Raw genomic sequence first — 12,963 nt, 5'->3', positions numbered from 1 at the left:
CATAGGTTGAGAAATGCTGCTATAAGCAAGCAAAAAATTAAGGAATAAAGTAGCAGTTAGAAGCAACAAAGGGTGAATCATCAACTGGCAAAAACTGTATACTCCAAGGCAATGTAGCAATGACCAGATTGTATTAATGTAAACAGGGTCAAAACTTTGACCCTTTTCTAAGTTTAATTTTAGTAGTAGTACGAGTCTATACTAAACATACTGGTAAATATTAACAAAACTTATTTACTTAGTACAACCTCTATTTTCCTAATTACTGTGAACATTTTGAATTTCAAACAAACTTAGTAAAACTGAAATCCAGTGTGATTTTGTTTGATTCATCCTAAACAAGAGAAACAAACACAGGAGTTTGCTATTCTTTAAAAATGACTTAAAGTCCATTGCCATGAGTTGATGTCTCATTCATTAGAATAAGGAACCTGTGTTACTTTGGGGAAGAGAGACTGAACATTTGAATGGATTGTGCTGCAGTTTTACATGTGCATGAATACACATGCACAGGTAGACGTAGGATTCTGAAGAGGGAGGTGCAGATGGTGTGGCACGTTATCACATATAACATGACACATTTTTCTCCAGTTAAAGAGAAACTAGATGCTTTACTAATATGCTAGGGACCAAACACTACATTTTTCATCTTAAGATCAAAGCAAAAACAAATATAACTTTCTTGGAACGTGCACTGATTTGCTAGACTATGTTGAAAGTGAAAAAGAACAACTAGGCAAAAATAAGTCAAGATACTACATTGTGGACATGTCTACACAAGACATTTACTGAGGAGGCTCCTAATTAGCTCCACTATAAATGTCTCAGTGTCTACACATGCAGCCCTATTACACCACAGTAAACCAATAAACTTTACAGTAGGTCAGTACTTGCAAATACAAGTACCATCCTGCTGCATAGTTTTTCATGCGTGGCAATGGAGATGTAGATGCTGACCCGGCTGGCTGGGGCATGAGAGGGCTTCAGTGCAGGGCTGCCTGCCAGTTAGCCCTGCACTGGAGCATACTTGTGCCCCAGCCAGGACCTCTACAGCATGCTGAGCTGGGCAGGAGCAGCCCCAAGCTGGCAGGCTGACACCCAGAGCTCCCTGCCAGCCAGGACTGCACCTGCCCAGCTCAATATGTTGCACTCCCAGTTGCACATGTAAACTCTGATATGTGCTGGAGTTTATTACTTTGAATTAATTGCATGTGTAGATAAACACTGTTAGCCTTATAGTCGTTATAGTTCAATGTATGTCTCTTATACAGATTCATAACACAAAATTTAGTCTTCCTGAGCATCTTGATAGTGACTCCAATACTTCATTGTCAGTCATTCTACATCTGAGTTAATATTACCACACCTGAGTTAAAGTTTTTAGCTAGAGCTAAAAAGAGTCTGCAGGGCTGTGAAATAGAAGAGAGATGTTACATGGAATGGCTAACAGACAGCAAAATTGCATAGGAAAGAACCTACAATAATGGACCATTTGAACAGTGGAGCATCAAAAGCATTAAAAAGGAGAGGGGGTTGTTGGAGTAGAGAAAAATTAGCAGGAATCAGGGAGATGATATTGAGACATGAAGTCAGAATTACTTGAATAAAAAGCACCGCTGCCTCTCTCAGGAAGTTGGTTTTAATGTTGGGTAGAGCAGGTATCAAAAGGGATTACAGCTGTACCACTGCATGCTCCTCCTCCTCCTCCATTCCCATCTTGGATGCCCCGCACACATGATGTCAAGACTAAAAATTTCAAGACAAATGGGGTATACAATAGTCCCCGCTCTTAAAGAAAACTTTTTAGCCTTAGTTATAAATTCTTAGATCCTCAGATACCGTATAAATGCACAGTACACAGACTCCAAAAAAGGCAAAAGTTTTAGAAAATATGCATTGCAGGCCTAAAAACTTGTAGTTTGTGATAAACATTGCCAAAAATTGTTTAGCTTCCCTATTTGTTCTTCTAATCCTTTTGTGCTGAAATCAAATAATAAAATTAAAAGATAGTTTACTACTTTACTAGTCAATTAAAGTTCTGGTTAAAGCACTGAGTTAGGTATGTGACAAAAAATTTCTAGGGCCTGTGGCTCTACTCCATCACTTAGAGGGTTTTTTTCTTTTCTTCTTTCTCTTTGTCTTTTCACATGTCTGTCAGCCTGGTTACCTAGGCAACCAGGTTGTTGCATATGTGCCCTGGCTCAGGTAAGAGGGGGTGGATCTAGCTTTTCCATTGTTCTGAGTTCTGACCACACAACATGGGAGCTGGGCTTAAGCCAATGTCACTCCAATAGCTAATGCTGACGATTTTCAAATTGATTGCTCAGCATCAAATAATACCTGTTCCTGACTGGGTCCAGGTGATAAGGTTAGTAAGGCTATTTAAGAGGGTTCCTCAATGTTGTGGGGGGGGGGAAAAGCAGACCTCTTCTGGACACAGAATCAAGCCATGTACCTCCAGAATCCTCTGGATGTTGCTGTGAGTAACTTATCTGAATTGTAGGCAGTAACTTAAATCTAAGTGCTCTAAACACGTAGTAAAAGGGCAAATGAGCCCCTTATACTGTTTTGCTCAAGGCTGTTTTCTTTCAAAATTCTTTTTCATGTGTATTCCTTCCCTGTGCCTTCCCTCTCCAAGCAATAAGGCTATCTATTATAGCAAGCCTGGCAGTAAATGTTTGAGAGATATTGGGCAAGCCTTTTTGCTCCCTTTGCTCAGCTGACTAAGGGAGGCTACTTTCCATGCTTCAGGCTATAAGAAGCACCCAGCTATATCCTTATGGGGGAAAGCAACCTCTAGGTCTACAGGGCCTATGTACCCTGAATGGCACAGAGCCCTAATAGAGACCAGAGCTCTGGTAGTGGCAGTGGTTACCCCAGGCTTGTGGGTGTGCTCCAGGAAGAGGGGTGGCTAGAAGTTGGTGGCCCTGGGGAGGCATCCGAAGGTTGGTTTTGGTTCAGCACAGTAAGGTGCGTGGCTTGGCACCACAGCACCCGCTGCTGGCCCACCAGAAGGTATTCTGAAGACTCCCCAATATGATTATAATTTGTAATTTTTTTTCTTGACATAATTACGATATTTTGACAGGGTATATTAAAATTAGCATTAAATATCATGCAGGACACATTATTCCTTTTTGTATGAAGTAGCAAAATGTGATCCACAATCCAAAGAAATCCATGTTCTCTTTTCCAGTAAGATCAAAGCATATAATTGCACATTTAAAAGACTGAATATGCTCTCACCCCCCCCCCCCCACAATACTTACTGAAAAATCAGGCCCAAGATAAGCTAATAAAATAGAATAGAAAAGTAGGCTGAAAGGGACCTCAGGAAGTCATGAAGTCTAGTTCCCTGCACAAGGCAAGGCCATCCCCATCTAAACTATTCTATGCAAGTGTTCCCTAACTTAGAGAAACTGTTTGAACAACCTAATTGCACAGCTAGGAGGCACAAAACACCAAGAACAAGCTAACTTGCCAGTGGTAAAACAGGGAACAAGGGCACTGTCAACATACTGCTGCTGCTCTCATAGAGTATCTCATAGGCAGTAAAGAAAAAGAGGATTACAAATAATAATAATAATAATAATGGTTCCTTTAAAATTACAATTCGAAAGGACCTTAACAGGAAGTTAGGAAATCTAACTTTTTGGCTGAAAAATATTACTATGCTCCTATTACATATTTTGGAATTATCTAAAACCCCCTCCACACATTACAGGTATTGTGCAATTAACAACATCTCTTCCACTACTTTAAACTAAAGGAAATTTATAAAAGAAAAATAGCTCTGAATTAGAAATATGAAACATTTAGTTGAAAAAATGTCATAAAACAAATTATTCTAAACCTGAAAAACAAACAATTTTTCCTCCATTTTTCAGTTGAACCAATACAAACTCATAAAACACAAAATGCACGTGTTGCCAAAAAAATAAATAAGTGTTTCAGACAAAAACCAAACGAACTCAACAAAACACACACAAGCCAACTTGGACAAAAAAAAAATTACCACAAAAAAAAATTCTCGGGCAAATCTCAAGCACAGACATATTCTCTAATACAAATATGGTTTACAAATATGGAAAAGAACACCCCCTGGGACTTTTGGGTGACAGCTGTAGATGGTCGCTTAAGTCATCTTTGGGGCTGTGTGTTTTCAATTTTTGAAAAAATGAAGTGTACATGCTATGATAGACTTTTTTTTAAAACTACAAAATGCATTAATGGTGCTTTCACTTCCACTCTTGAAAGAACAGCAGATCTCACATAACTGCAATTTTGATCAAGTCGAAGTAGCTTCACAGAAAAGCCCCAATTTTTCTCATGTAGGTTAGGCAAATGATACAACTGAAATCAAGGGTTGCAGAATCTGATGCATCTTGGCAACAAGGTGATTTCTTGTTTATTGTTCATCTCTAATGTCTGGAAGCTGTAGAGTAACTCAGAGGGGTTATCAGAATAATTTTTTCATTCTTAATTGCTGTTTACACACACACACACACACACACACACACACACACACACACACACACAGAGTGTAGAAAATACATGTAATCATACCCAAGTGTAGGAATGTTATTTTAAAAAAAATTAGAGGTTATGAAAGGTTTTTTGTTTTATTTATATAGTGCAATGAAACTCTTGGTTAATGAAGAATCTAATTGCACATAGGATTGACAAGTGCTCTCAGTCAGGCTATCTTGAATCAAACGCTCACCAAGGCCATAGATCAACAATGCACTTAAATGTCTACATATGCTTAAATGTTTTTCTAAAAGGTGCTCCTGGGGGTTCAGCTGACCACAGCGTGGAATTCATCCCTGTACAGGAAGCCAACACAAAGTCAATGCACTGTTTTAGGCCACTTAGAAGTATAATATTCAGTTTAAACAATGCATGAGGCTTTGCTGAGATACTCTGCATTGGGCAACCTCAATAACACAAACAAACAGAGGACTGTAAGGGACATCAAAGTTAAATTGACCACTTGATCTGAATGCTGTGTGAGTAATCATCTTAACCATTTTCTCTTTAAAGACATCACATTACTTAGCAGTGGATTTATCAATAAACAAATGCACTTACTGGAATGGAAAAGGCAGGAGTCATCAGAAATTCTTGAGGAGCTTAAAATGCAGGGAATCATCAAGGGCCAAAGCACACCTTTTGGAAACCAAGAAGCACCTGATAACAAGGTAAGTGCACTGAGTGTTGAATCTGTGCATACACATACTAGCTTGTTGCAATTACTGTGCCTCAAGGATAAACACTTTGCAGGACAGGCACTTCACTGCCTGAGGAACAAGAGGTTAGACAACAGATAAACAAATATCTTTGTAGTGCATTTAATGCAAAAGAAAAAAGAAGCTGCTCACAAGTTTCATTTCTTTTAGGTGGTCCTCAATGACCAAAGCTGACTGCTCATTGCTAAAACAGCTACTGTTATCCACTGTGTATATCTATGTCTATCACTCCCACCCACTCTTCCCTCACACTTTTTGTTTTAAAAAAATTATATGCACAAATATTGCAGAAGTAAATGTACAGCTCCTACTTTCAGTCTTGCAGAATTTGGAGTTTACAATTCCAGTTAATCAAGACACTTACAAATTGGAGATGACCAAGTAGCTAAGATTCCCATCTGCATCCTTACCTAAAAAAATGTTTAAAAAAAATAAATTAATCTTTATGAGGCCAGTATTTAAACAAAAAATGTTGTCACTAGTTTAGAAATTAGAGAAAAATGAAACTAGAAGTTACTGAATTTAGCTGTATTAAGTATGTTTGGTGGGGTGTTTTGGTACCTGCAGAGTTGTTTTTTTGCTGTCTCACACAGTTCTAAGGACTAGAGGACTCCCAGAGACAAGGCTCCTGAATATCCAAACATAAGGGTTAAGTACAAACAGTCAAAAAGCCCGAGAATGAATCAATTCAGTCTTTGCAGGTTAGTCTAAATTACAGAGATTAAACTGAAACAGAAGTGAACACACATTTACCTTTGAGTCAGGCAATACAGCCACATTCCTGCAGTGTTTTAAGCCAGGAGCGTGGGGTGCTAGAGCCTGGCTCTCTGGCATATAGCATAGGCTGCTTGTTCACTTCCTCTTCCTGCTGCCCCTGAGGTCTCTGGGATTTGCAGTCCAGAAGCATAATAACAGCACTCTCAGGGTTGCTCATCCTGCTTCCTCCTCTTCCTGCTTCCAGGTTCTTCTGGGATTTGTTGTCCACAGTCACAGCCAGCAGTAAGTTTGAGCGTTTTTAAGGAAAAGCTAAAATAAATGCCTGTGATGGTTAAGCATCTAATCATCATTTTGTGTATGCATGTTATCTCTACAGAAAGAGACTCCCTAGTAAATCGGGAGGTAATCAGAAGAAATTCTTATTTCCTCACTCCTTCCTTCCCCCTTCCCCATACTAAGTCATTCTCTATACTGTGAAGTCAAAGTTATGGTCCACAGAGCCCTATTAGCTGGTGTGCAATGCTGTCTGTGGGGGTCTTAGACTGGATCCACACTCTCCATATGGCACACTATTCATCCACATGTGCGGGGCCTAATAAGTTTAACACCCTTCCTCTATACCATTTGCAGGACTTGACTATGTGATTTTTTTCTGGGACTGAGGTCTGATTTGCAGAGGTATTTGTAAACTGTGTCTAGGGGCTGGGAACTGGATATGCAGACTTCCACCTCTAGGGCCCTTGTTTGTCATCAGTGCGAGAAGCAAGGATTTTTTTTTAGGGTGATATATTTTGTTGGACTAACAGTGTAACTGGGATAATGTTAAACAAGCTTTCAAATGCAAGGTATTCTTCATCACTCTTACACTACCTTTGTCATTGGTGTGATAGAAACTTAGTATTGGTAGGGACCTACGGAATTCATGGTAGAAATAGAGTGCATGGAGGCCCCTTTAATTTTGCATGTTCCCTTGTGTGCATCTCGCCCCTTCTGCTGATTAGCGGAGGACCCCACCACTCCCTCCTGAGCAGCAGGAAAGCTAAAACCATGGTTTAAACATGGCATTGTTTTTGTACCTCCCACCAGCCAGCACCAAACAGCAGGGCCATCTGGGCCCCTTTAGCCTATCAGTGGCAGGAGGCAAAAATGCTGCCATCTTTAAAACCACAGTTTTTGCCTCCCTGCTGATCAGGAGTGAGCTGCAAGCAGGGCCCCTCCATCAATCAGCAGGGACAGGAGGGGAGGGTGCGGGGGAACCTCAAAGATTAAAGGAGCTACAGTGCACCCCACTTCTGCCATGAATTTGGTAGGTCCCTAATCATTGGACATCTGTCAGAGAAGTGGGTTACCAGTCTCCATCCAGTTTCCCCCATTACAAAATAACCTATTACTACTGCAACAGTGAAGTCACAGATGGGGCATACACAGGAGATCAAACCATCCTCTCATTCCAGAGAAAGGAACCTATGGAAGCAGTTTGATGCTAACCGTCAGAGCAGGGTGTGGTGGCAAAACTGCCTATTGTGTGGGTCAACACTTCCATCTCCAGTGTCATACCACTGGCATAATAGAGGCGCCAGGAATGGATCCAGATGGAGTGCCATGATGCAGCTGTACCACCCTTGCCCTTTCCCTGGATCCACTACAGAAAGGCATTATGCTCAGCTGACCATGTCTGCTGGACTGGACTGCTGATTCGGACAGAGAAAAACCCTGCATTAAATGATTATAAAGTTAAAACAAGCTTTCATGAACCTCTTATTTCTGGGCTTGAGTGTGCAGGCATGCTTGCACATGATGTGCCCATGGGACCACTCTATTCAGCGAGTGCTCACCCATACGAGAATTGCACAGCTGGGTCCATTTATTACAGGCTACTCCTTCCAGCATCTTACGTGAAAGCACTACCACTTAACATCCATACAAAAAAGAGGCAGGAAATCTTTCTCGACTTCTACTGTACCCCTATTTCAGCTCATTCCAGTCATATCTAACCCACCAGATACTGTGCTCTAATTGTTGATGTGTTTCAACAGAGAGAAGCCCTACTAAGAAAACCACCAGCCAGGCTGGAAAAGCTTGATATCAAAAGAAAAGAAGTGAATGATCTGACCCTGGAGGACATTCAGAATTCTGCTGAAGAGAAAGAAAAGGTAATTTAATTCAGCGGCATCATTCTTGCCTATGGCTTTTCCTCCTAAAAACACCTCCTGCTTAAAAAATAGCCTAGATATCAGATGTCTGTAACAGGTGTTAGCAAAACATAGCCAAGAATGTCACAGGAGTGAGCACTACACTCAGCAGTATGTCTGGAGGACTGGGCTGTTAATTTGTATATACTGAAAACCAGCAGGCTCCTAGGACAAAGCGGGAAGGGGGCGGGACACAGAAAGAGTTCAAGAGAAAGAATTGTAGAATAGTATCTTTCCATGTTCTGTAGCAAGACATACTGTTCACAGCTGCTGCATTTATATTTTATTTCCTTTGAGCAAGCTGGCTAGATTTCACATCACTTGGAGTGAAGTTTGAATTATATGGAAATGGAAAGACGGAATCAACTATTAAAATGTGTGTTCAAATGCAGTTTATGCCTGCTTCCCTCACTCACTACAAAGCAGTGTTTTCATTTTTTCAGACTGCAGAACAACTGAACCAAAGACTACAGAGTAAGACATTTTCTCCAGCAACTGCTCACCAAAACGTAGCTCAGCTAAATGAATCCTGTTATTTAACTGCAGAAGGTGGAAAAGGGACTGACACTAGTCAGCTTTTATCATTAGATCCAGAGGAGGAAGAATCTGCAGTTGAAACTGTAAATGGCAATTTTGAAGACTTTGCTGTTGTAGAGTCAGATACAACTTATAACTGTTCAATTGAAGCATTCTAAAAAAGAAAAAAAATGTTTCTTTCAAACACATTCAGCTCATGAAGCAGAGGACTGAGGATTGCTTAATGAAAAGATGTGGGGGGGGACCCCCCAGCAGAAACAAAACAAAACAAAAAACACATTTCTTCAGTTTTATGTGGTGGGATAGCTGCACTGTTTCCTTTTAACCGCATAAACCAAACCTTCCTTTGGTACATAGGTATGGCATTTCCTTAATTTCTGCCATGAAGAGAAGACAAACATTACAGGAGCTGCTTAAAGCCAACCTGCTACAAGGCCCTGCTTCTTTCTCAATCTCCCCACTCTTGACTGAGACAGCTGGCCACCTTAACAGTTAGCACCTCAGTTTAGCGTGCAGAGTCAGTATCCCCATCCTTATTCTAAGATCAGACACTAATCATAGTTTAGTATTAGCCAAGACCAGCAATCTAGGTCCTGCCACATGCCCTGTACTAAAGCCTCGCACTGAAGAACCTGATGTGGGGTAGGGCAGGCTGCTGCTCTCAGTGATGATGATGATGAAATGATACTTGCTGTAGGTACTTACTTACTTAGCAGGAAGGCTACCTGCAAGGACTTCAGTGAGAAGTTGGTGGCTTGGCAAACAGATGTGAAAGGGAGTCCACACATTAGGGCAATATGGAAACATGGAGGAAGTAACCAGAAACTAAAGGACAAAGGTTACAGCTAAGAGAGCTCTAGGTTAGTCCAATTGAATGGGAGAAAAGGCCAGACTAAGTTAGGCCCCTGGTAAGCAAGATGTTTGAATTTGAGGTCCAGGATGTGGCTATGGTCCAGAAAAGGGATTTGGATGGTAAGCATACCACAGCTTGAAGCAGAGAAGATGATTTGGGGGCAGAACCCTGCCCAGACTGGAGGGAAGCAGTGTGAGTGTGAAGAACATCAGAAAGAAGCTTCTTGGGTTTAGGGATAGTTAGGGCGCAGATAAGTAATCTAGCTGCTGCCATGAGAAGGAGAGAGGAACATTGTTCCATTTGTGTTGCATCTGGTAGTGGAGGGAGGCTTGTTACTCGCCTGAAGAAGTAGTATTGCTCAATTCAAGAAATCCACAAATGTGAATCAGACCCCAAAACACATGAAATTTTTGTATGGCTGTGTGTGGGGTGGGGGGGAAGCAGAGAAACTGTATTTTAATTTGAGGGCTGTATTTTGATTTTTTTGAATTCATCCTGCCTATGCACAGTGGTGGCATTTGTGTGGAAGATAGTTAGTGTTACCAGCTTTCCTAAATTTACTGAGATGTGATTTCTGGTCCTTTAATTTGTTGAGCAGGGAAGCAATGTGACTCCCAAACTCCAGATCAATTCTGTTCTCTCAGCCTTGCATCAATCCTGACCACCCACACATTGGTACCTATGTGGCCTTCATCAGTTCAACCTATTCTCTCTTCTCTTCTCTTTTGAGTTGCTGAAGGAAGAAGGAAAAACTTTCCCTGCTTCACAAGCAGTCTGACTGCCTGATGCTGTCAGTACTCAAAGTGGGCAAGTGAGGCAGGAAGCCAATTAAAGGGGATTTTCCCACCAGACCCACCCCAGCCCAAATCCTTTCATGAAATTGTAAGACCTGGCACCACTATGAAAGAGTTGAAGATTGCCTCTATGTTGTCTGCATGGAGTGCCAGGATGGTGAGAGTTTCAAACAAAGGACAACAGCAGCAAACCTGGGGGACTTTGGAAGAATGAAGAGCTCATCTTACATCCTATTCATCCTCGCTGACAGGATGCCATCCAATTGCAGGGGGAAAGGGGTGGGAGAACAGGTGTGGGCAAAATATGGCCCCCCAGGCTATATCTGGCTTGCTAATTAAACCTATCCAGAGTCTGAAGGGGGAGGGCCGTGCCCTGTGCCACTCTGCTCTGCTGCAGCTGGGCAGGGCTGGGATGTACAGCACTCAGACTCCTCCATGTCCCGTATCAATCCCACCACGACCTGGCTTCCTGTTGGCACTCTGGCCGCACAGTCCTGACTGCAGCTGCAGGAAGCTGGGCCCCCTTTGGACAAGGTGTAGTTCAGCATCCTACCTGCCCACCACAATGAGCTGCTGCTGTGCCACTAGTCCATGCCAGCCATGGGGGATGGGAGGAAGGGGCAGCACAGAACTTGGCCTTGGGCAGCCACCCCCAACTTTCCCACTGTGACGTGGCAGCAGTAGTGGTTCATTGCAGTGGACAGACAAGCACAGCAGCTACTCAGTGCGCTGTATTGTATACTGTCCCATGTGGGCCCAGTTGCTGGTGGCTGTGGTACTCAGGGGGATAGAGTCTGTCCACTACCCATGCCATCCCACCTACAGCAGAGCAGTACCATGGGGCATGGCCATCCCTCATCAGCTCCCAGCAGTGAGCCAGATAGGATCAACTGCCTTCCCCCCCCACCTCCCACCCCTCAACAGCTGACCAAGACTCCTTAAGTGGCCCTCCAGCCCAAATAATTTCCTACCCCAGTGTAGAAAGAATCAGAAGGAGGAGGTTGGATAGAGACATGCATTGCTAAGGTGGAGAGACAGAGATTTGAGCATCACAGCAAAATAACAACTGACTTGGTTTCAGTGGATAAACTTCACAAAAATCAAATGTGCCTTTGAAAGAATGCTGGGTTTTTATATAGCAAGGTGCCAGTTTTTACCCCCTCCCCTCCTTTTAACTATCAGATAAGGCTTTACATTTGCTGGGTCTATATAAAACTCGTGAATTGTTAGACTGACATTTGTCAATCTAATATGAACTCAAAAGTCATTCTAAAATAAAGTGAACACTCTCTATTACTAGAACCATAGCATTTTAAATCTTTTTTGTTAATTATATAAGTGATTAATCAAAAACTGATTGAAGCCCCATGGAATTCAGTCTGTATTTTTTTCATTGCCAGCAGTAGAGGTTGGCTTGGGGCTTTGATGTATAACAGCAATTATTAAGTAAAGGAAAAAGAAACATTTGAGGGTTAAGAGTAAATGATTATGTATCACTCACACCTACCTCCTTCCTAACTTCTGCAGTGCTTAGTGTAGATAATGGTATATCATTTTGGAAGATTCACCCATCAACCTGTTCTGCACATATTTCTTTATATCAGAGGTTCCTTTGAAATTCAGCAGTTCTCAGGCAACTGCTATTAGATGCCAAAAATCAGTCAAAACTGCATGATTTCATAGTTTCTAGGGTCGGTAGGGACCTGAACAGATCATCAAGTCCAACCCTCTGCTCTGGGCAGGAACAAGTGCTGGGATCATAATACCCCAGCCAGATATCTATCCAACTTCCTCTTGAAGACCCCCAAGGTAGGGGAGAGCATCACCGCCCTTAGGAGCCTATTCCAGAGCTTGGCAGCCCTAACCATAAAGTAATGCCTCCCAATATCAAGCCTAAACCTGCTCTCAATCAATTGGTGGCTGTTATTCCTTGTAATCCCAGGTGGTGCCTGGGGGAACAGTGCCTCACCTACTTTCTGCTGGTCCACCCTGGTGAGTTTATAGACAGCCACCAGATCACCTCTGAGTCTTCTCTTGTGGAGGCTAAATAGATTTAGGCCCTTTAGTTTATCCTCGTGGGGCCTGGCTTGCTGCCCCCTGGCCATGCGAGTGGCCCTCCTCTGGACCCTCTCAAGGTTAGCCACATCCCTCCTGAAGTGCGGCGCCCAGAACTGGACACAATACTCCAACTGTGGCCTGACCAATGTTGCATAGAGGGGAAGGATCACCTCCCTGGACCTGCTTGTGATGCATCTGTAGATGCCCAACAAGGTGCAGTTAGCCTTACTGACAGCTTCCTCGCACTGGTGGCTCATGTTCATCCTGGAGTCAACAATGACTCCAAGATCCCTTTCAGCCATTGTGTTGTTGAGAAAGGTGTTCCCCAGCCTGTAGGTGTGTTGCAGGTTCCTTCTCCCTAGATGCAGCACCTTGCACTTGTCTGCATGACACGGACCAGATCTTTAGTTAAGTAGTGCTCCATGTTTTCAAGCAAAATTTGTCCCCAGACTTATGTCTTCAGTTCTGTTGAACTTGCTGTCTTCGTGCCTGATTTGTAGGTGACAGAAATGAAAACCAAGCAAAGCATGGCTGAAAAGAGGGTCTTAAATCTTGCACATATG

The 12,963-nt window shown here is 42.5% G+C and overlaps 1 protein-coding gene across 1 annotated transcript; it reads left to right on the top strand.

The window, feature by feature from the left end:
* Positions 1 to 4,985: 4,985 nt before the first annotated feature.
* Positions 4,986 to 8,859, top strand: STMND1 (stathmin domain containing 1). The gene is made up of 3 exons (XM_019556731.1): positions 4,986 to 5,201; positions 8,003 to 8,119; positions 8,602 to 8,859. The coding sequence occupies exons 1-3, from the start codon at positions 5,082 to 5,084 to the stop codon at positions 8,851 to 8,853; spliced, it is 489 nt and encodes a 162-aa protein (XP_019412276.1). The 5' UTR covers positions 4,986 to 5,081; the 3' UTR covers positions 8,854 to 8,859.
* The last annotated feature ends 4,104 nt before the right edge of the window (positions 8,860 to 12,963 follow it).

This window comes from Crocodylus porosus, unplaced genomic scaffold (assembly GCF_001723895.1).
Source record: "Crocodylus porosus isolate Cpor-Errol unplaced genomic scaffold, CroPor_comp1, whole genome shotgun sequence".
Taxonomy (NCBI): Eukaryota; Metazoa; Chordata; order Crocodylia; family Crocodylidae; genus Crocodylus; species Crocodylus porosus.
The sequence above is the reverse complement of the archived record's forward strand: the minus strand, read 5'-3'. Positions and strand labels throughout refer to the sequence as shown.